General features: G+C 49.4%; 1 protein-coding gene across 1 annotated transcript in view; it reads left to right on the forward strand.

Annotated features, from left to right (window-relative positions):
* Positions 1–992: 992 nt before the first annotated feature.
* Positions 993–7,124, forward strand: part of Asgr2 (asialoglycoprotein receptor 2) — a 15,049-nt gene continuing 8,917 nt past the window's right edge. The window contains exons 1-7 of the mRNA XM_021178171.2: positions 993–1,174; positions 1,457–1,594; positions 5,376–5,492; positions 5,753–5,848; positions 6,397–6,468; positions 6,630–6,716; positions 6,806–6,951. Of these exons, the coding sequence (XP_021033830.1) occupies positions 1,471–1,594; positions 5,376–5,492; positions 5,753–5,848; positions 6,397–6,468; positions 6,630–6,716; positions 6,806–6,951 (642 nt within the window). The 5' untranslated portion in view covers positions 993–1,174; positions 1,457–1,470. The remainder of the gene's footprint in view (positions 1,175–1,456; positions 1,595–5,375; positions 5,493–5,752; positions 5,849–6,396; positions 6,469–6,629; positions 6,717–6,805; positions 6,952–7,124) is intronic.

Raw genomic sequence — 7,124 nt, forward strand, 5'->3', positions numbered from 1 at the left:
GTCATGACTTCCATGTGTTGAAGAACTTCTCCACTGAAGCGTGGAGGTAGAGACCCACAGCTGAGCAATGTGCAGAGAGTGACAGGCTTGGAGCGCTCCCTTGGTCCTAAGTGGGATCTCTTCATCAGACCCCTCCCCATTAAAAGGAGGGAATGGACTATGGGTCCCAGTCCTAACCAAGAAACTATTTGCAGTTCAAATCCATTAGCAAAAGGAAATCAGTTTTCTACAATGGAACATCATGGGGTATAGCCACCACACTCCAGGACCAGCAGTAATTGGTCAACTCAAAAGAAATGTCATTGTGGAGTTTGTTATTGTTTTTATGTGTCTTTTTTTTTTTTTTTTGTCTTATTGGTCTTTGGCTTGTTTGTTTTGATAGTCTTTCTTTCTTTCTTCGTTTCTTTCTTTGGAGAGAACATAGAGCTGTGTGTGTGTGGGATGGGGGGATGAGGACGGTCTGGGGGAGGACTGAAGGAGTGTGACTGAGTGGGGCTGGAGTCCGGCTGGAGTCGGGCTGGAGTGAGGGAGCCTGGTGCTGAGCAGATAGGAAGCTGTGGCTGTGGCTGGTTGCCAGGGTCACAGGTTCAGATTGGACAAGAACAGGGAACTGATCTCTAGGTCAGTCTACTCCTGCTCAGAGATATTTGAAGAAATCAACAGTTCTGGAAAATAAAAGAGGCAGGAAGTGAAACAGGGGAGGGAGGGATAGAGAGGAAACAGCAGACTGGATCCTGGCCCCTCCACACCTGCACCCCTGCTCCCCTTCTGACATTGTGCAATGAAGGGAGAGATGATGTGTGTTTGTGTGTGTGTGTGCATGTGTGCACATGTGCACGTGTGTACATACAAGGATACCGCACATACAAGGAGACCTCCTGTCTCCCTTCTCTGGTTATGAGAACAGAAACATGTCCCCCACCCCCCACTGCTCACTGACTGAGTTCCAACTGCATTTCTGTTTCTATTTACTGTCCAAAGTCCCAGAGCCAGGAGGTGACTGGTTAGATGGACATTCAGGCACAGGGACCCAGCTCTTGCCTAGATTGGCCCCTCCTCCCTCTCACCTAGCTCCACTAGCACTGCCTGTCCCGTCTCCCAGGTTTAGCCCCTCTTTCTCCTTGGACTCAGGCTGTCTCCGAAAGCCATAGTCAGCTCTCTATACCTTTAACAGGTAACTGAGGTAGTGGGAGGCAGGTGGGACTGGGTTCAGGGACTCTGGGTGGAGGGATGAGAGCATATAGTCTGGTCCATGAGAGTATGGAAGGAAGGCTGCAGAACCAGGCCACCTCATGGGAAGGAAGGAGCCTGCAGTATTTCAAGTCTTTTCCCAAACTACTCTCTGACCTGTCAGCTACCCACGTCCCCTCGGACCTTCCACAGGAATTCCAGTCTTAGCACAAACCCAAGTTCCAGCTCTAAGGAAATATCAACTCAGTCTCAGATCTGTCTTCAGCCCTTAGGGCCATCATGGAGAAGGACTGTCAAGACATCCAGCAGCTGGACTCTGAGGAAAATGACCATCAGCTCAGTGGCGATGACGAACACGGCTCTCATGTGCAGGATCCTAGGATAGAAAATCCACACTGGAAAGGCAAGTGTCCAGTTTCTGGGGCCTCTCTGGGATCCCTGCCTCAGCTGCCAGTTCCTCTCTCTTTCTCTGTGAGGACTCTCTCATCCTGACTCAGTGACCAGTGTGCTCCCGAGTCTGTCCTACTCGGGGTTATTACTGCTGCGATGAGCAGAGTGACTTGAAGAGGAAAGGGCTTACTGCCTTATGATTCGTCATCATCGAAGTTCATCATCAAAGGAATCCAGGACAGGAACTCACACAGGGCAGGATCCTGGGGGGAGGAGCTGAGACAGAGGTTATGGAGGGGTGCTGCTTACTGGCTTGCTCCTCATAGTTGGCTCAGCCTGTTTTATTATAGAACCTAGGACCACTAGCCCAGAGAGAGCACCACCCACAATGGGCTGGGCCTTTCCCCACTAGTCACCTCATAAGAAAATGCCCTACAGGCTTGCTTACAGCCAAATACTATGGAGGCATTTCCTCACTTGAGGCCTCCTCCTCTCTGATGACACTAGCTTGTGTCAAGTTGACATAAAACTAGCCAACCCAGTGACCTACATGTGAGCTGCTGATATCCTTGCAGGGTCCCAAGAAAAGTGTGTATGCTTAGAAGTGAGGGAATATCTGAGAGCTAGGGATGAGCCTGCCCCGAGTGCACTGTGCATGTGTATATATGCATGTACATGTGTGCATGTGCGTGCATGTATGTACATGCATGTGTGCGTGTGCGTATGTACATGTCTGTGTCTAGGATGAATGCAGAGCTACAGACTGTGTTAAGGCGATGAGCTGGGTGTGTAAATGAGCACAGAGATCCTGGATGATTCCCATTTGTTTCCTGCCTGAATCTTCTTGCACATTTTGAACACAGGCCCCACATAATTGTAAAAAGGTTTTAGGGCAAGAGAGATTCTGCCCTGGGCAGGCTGCCCAGTGTGTTCCAGATGATGTAGTTTCATCTCAGAAGAAACTTGGGACTTCTTTTGTGGTTATTTTTAAGACAGGGCCTCTCTCACTTTGTAGCCCAGGCTTCCTGGAACTCAGCCTATAGCCTTGGGTTCTCAAGTAGCCTCCCTATTTTAGCCCCAGGAGTGCTGGGATCGCAGCTGTGCTTTACCAGGCCCAGGCAACTTGGGACTTACACCTCTGTCACATCTCTAATGTTTTACCCGTGTGTGGTCCAGTCGCAGCATCTATGTCAGCATCCTGTCTGTGCTAGCATCTGTGTCGCTTCTGAGTCCTGTTCGAAAGATCCTGGGATCTCATTTTGATAGGTTCATTTATTGCTTATTTATTTGTGATACTGCCATTGGAATCCAGGGCCTTGCACATACAGGCAAGAGTAGAATCACTGAACCCCCTGTCTGTTTTCTCAGTCTACTCATCTCCCTTGTGTTTTCCTACTTGTGTTTTCCTACTCTATTGTGTCTTGTGACCAACAATTGGACACTGAGCACTGTGCGTTCTGTGTTGCTGGGTGCTGGGTGCTTTTGTATTCTGGTGAGTATTTAGTTTTCTGGGATGCAGGAAAGTGGTGTAGGATCTGACTCCTTATGCCCTAACTGTCTTGGTTTCAGGCTTTCAGGCTGTCTCCTCAACTTGGGGAGTCTGCTAGACTCTGCCCCAATTTCTCCTCTCTGCTCAGGGGCCTGAAAACTTTCTCTAGGCAGTGAGTAGTGAGCTGGGCAATTTGAGGACTCATTCATTTTCCTGGCTTTCAGGGATTAATGCTCTTCACGGCCTGATGTTCAGTGTCTTAAAAGTTGCATATATATGTGTATATGTATGTGTGTATATATATGTGTGTGTGTATTCATGTATACATGAATATGTATGTATGTGTTTGTATGTATGTGTGTATGTATATGTGTATGTATGTATATGTATGTATATGTGTATGTGTATGCATGTGTTTATATATGTATGTGTATATATGTATGCGTGTATACGTGTATGCATATGTATGTATACATGTATGTGTATGTGCGTATGTATGTATATGTGTATGTGTATGCATGTGTTTATATATGTATGTGTATATATGTATGCGTGTATACGTGTATGCATATGTATGTATACATGTATGTGTATGTGCGTATGTATGTATATGTGTATGCATGTGTGTGTGTTCTAATTAATTTTTTTTCTGAAATAAGATTAAGTCTGACAGCTTCTGTTTCGTCTTGAGTAGAGCATTTCAAACCTGCCTACACAGTACTTCTGTTTTAATCAATAATTCCCAGAACAGCTGAGTCAGGCAGCTACTTTTTGTCATTGCATCTTATATATGAGGAAAATGGGCATGCTAGGAGACTGAATGATGCCAGGCCTAACTGGTGGCTCATCTGGTGGCTTTCTGCTGGGCTGACAGGGTAGGGGCTTCATAGGCCACAGGTTAGCTGGGAATCATGAGGAGGGTTTCCTGCATGAACAGTACTAGCAGAAGCAGTCAGGAGTTAAGTTGTGGATTTCCAGCTGGGGAGATGGGTCAGAAAGTGCTTCTAGTTGGAATATATTCTGTACCTTCCTGTGATGCTAAAAAGAATTCATCTGACTAGGAAACTTATAACTTATAACTGGAGCATGTTTCTTGAGTCTAGGAAGCCCAGAACAGAGGGCTGTGTCTGTCAGGGCACCAACATGAAACAGGAGACCCCAGGGAGGGTGAAGGGGACAGCAAAGAGGTGTGTGTATGAAGGGGACACCAAAGAGGAAGCTTTTAATAAATGCTATTTTGCACTGTCAATAATTCACTGACGAGGGCAGAGCCCTCAAAACCTAATCACCATCCATTCAGGTTCTACCTCCCAACGTGGCTGCCCTGGAAATCAGACTGAGGGGTCCATTCCCATCACAGCAGAGAGGAACGTGGGTTCCAGGAGGGTGTCAGGGAGGTGAGAGCAGGGAAGGCTTTGCTTAGGGGCTTGGGGCTGGGGAGAACTCAGAAGCATATCCTCGCTAGGTTAAGTTGGGGGTCCTAAGTACGGCTGTCGTGAAGGAAGGTGACAGGCATTGGTATGGAAAGTTGGAATTCTGGATAGCCACTCAGAGGGAACATCCTGTATACACCCTCAGTACAATGGCAAGAAATGACCTCAGGAAGATTTGACCTCCAGGATGTGGGGTTGCTCTGGCATGGTGGTACTGAGACGGAGAAGGCCACAGAGTCACAGGCTGATGCAGAGGAGTCTGTGTGCAGGTGGATGGTACAAAAGCAGGGGAGGGTCTGGGAGAGGAGTCACTCCCCTGGTCCTGGCGAGGCGAGCCAGTTCATGTAGGTGTGTGAGAAGCAAATAACAGTGTGTAATAGTGTGTGGATGTCTGTGAGTGTGAGCATGTAAGCAAATGTGTTAGAGTGGTGAGAGGAAGCGGCGTAAGTGTGGGGCAGACTGGTCAGCAGGCAGGAGAGGTGACTGTGGGAAGATGGAGGGCACAGGGACCGCAGGCCAGTGACATTGGGTTTCAGGGCGATGTAACAAGGGTGGTGGAAGCTGGGGGGGAGGTTTTCACTTGGGTGAGATGAGTAGATAGGCCGGCACAGCGGCTTTTGGGTGCTGTATGGTGGGATTAGTTGGTCTGGAGAATCCCACTGGGATTGTGACGGGATGGGCTTGTGTGAGGGATATAGGGGTAGCACATGACATATCCTGTCACTGCTCCATTCTGAAGGGACAGGGACTGTGGAAGGACAGAGGTGATCTGTGGGTCTCTGACTCATGGGCAGGAAGAAAAACCATGCAGACCTCCTTTTGTAGGGTGTCTAGTTCTCTGGAATTGCTTTCTGACCCACTCTCTCTCACAGGGCAGCCTCTTTCCAGGCCCTTTCTTCAGCGCCTCTGCTCCACGTCCCGCCTCAGTCTGCTCGCCCTGGCCTTCAACATCCTCCTGTTGGTGGTCATCTGTGTGGTTTCATCTCAAAGTGAGGTCATGGCCTGGCAGGAATGAGAGGGCAAGGATAGAGAGAAGTAATCTGGGCAGTGCTGGGGCAGTGGGGAGGAAGAGAAGGAGAGGTGGAGGCAGGTTCTGGGTGCAGATGGAGATCAATGGTGGGTGATGAATAGTAGCAAGATGAATGATGGTAGAAGAGATGGGTGACATGGGGTCAGTCACATGGACAGTGATGTGGGCAGGTTGTGACATAGTTCCACACCCATCTGGTCCCAAATGTCTCCTAACAAGGCATACAGCTGCAAGAAGAGTTTCGGACCCTGAAAGAAACCTTCAGCAACTTCTCCTCCAGCACCCTGATGGAGTTCAGGGCTCTGGATGCCCTCGGTGAGTTGGGCTGGATAACTGGCACTCATTTATCTGTGCAGATTTGATGGATGTGGTGCTGGGTCTGCAGCAGGAGTATGCTCTCGGGCTGTGGGGATGAAAACCTGGGCAGAGGAACAATTCAGCCAGAGGAACCAGCAAGGCTTCCGGCAACACGGGCCCTGACCTAAGGGCAATGAGTCTGGGCAGGAGGTGACATGGTGGCGATTAGTCCTAGGCAGAGACAAGCAGAAGCCATGATGGCTTTCAGTGTGACAGGAAGTGGTGATTGATGGGCAGTGGGGAGGGGTCAGGGATATGGAGGGGCCAGGCCACACAGCAAGCTGTGTGGGCTGAGTGGGGCGTGGCTTGAGAACATGGAGATCCAGTGAAGGAATTTAAACAGCACGCTGGCCTCCCTTGGGCGAGGCTGGGAGTCTGGGAAAAGCGGAAGTAGCATGTGGGATGAGGTGACAGACTCTCATAGATACCCAGGGGTGTGCAGCCAGAGAGGCGTCCAGGAGTCCGACGGATGGACCGGGAAATCATTCAGCATCCCTCTTTTTCAGGAGGTAGCACAAACGTCGTACTGACTTCCTGGATAACCCAACTGGAGGAGAAGCAGCAGCAGCTAAAGGCAGGTCAGAGACCTCCCCTCCCGCACGCTTGCTCGGTCATTATAATGTGTGGTATGGCATGCCTATGAGTGTTTCCCCAGACAGTAGCTGGAGCCCTATGCCTGCTCTCGGCAGGTATGGAGTCACAAGCCTACCTCATCTCTGCCCTTGTGTTTGCCCCTTAGACCATTCCACTTTGCTCTTTCATCTGAAGCACTTCCCAATGGATCTGCGAACCCTGACCTGTCAGCTGGCCTACTTCCAGAGCAATGGTAGGGTGGGGACAGGGAAGTCTCGGGTTCGAGTGTGGCTGTCTCCTCCAGCTGGATCTCATTTCCCTTCTGACCTTCTCTTCGCTCAGGCACGGAATGCTGCCCTGTTAACTGGTTGGAGTTCGGGGGAAGCTGCTACTGGTTTTCTCGGGATGGGCTCACCTGGGCTGAGGCTGACCAGTACTGCCAGCTGGAGAACGCCCACCTGCTGGTCATCAACTCCAGGGAGGAGCAGGTAAGGAAACCTGAAGGTAGGCTTGATCAAGTAGCCTGATCAAGACTCTGTACTTACCTATTATTATTTACTTTAACTTTTGTTTCTTCTTCTTCTTCTTCTTCTTCTTCTTCTTCTTCTTCTTCTTCTTCTTCTTCTTCTTCTTCTTCTTCTTCTTCTTCTTCTTCTTCTTC

This window comes from Mus caroli, chromosome 11 (assembly GCF_900094665.2).
Source record: "Mus caroli chromosome 11, CAROLI_EIJ_v1.1, whole genome shotgun sequence".
Lineage (NCBI taxonomy): Eukaryota > Metazoa > Chordata > Mammalia > Rodentia > Muridae > Mus > Mus caroli.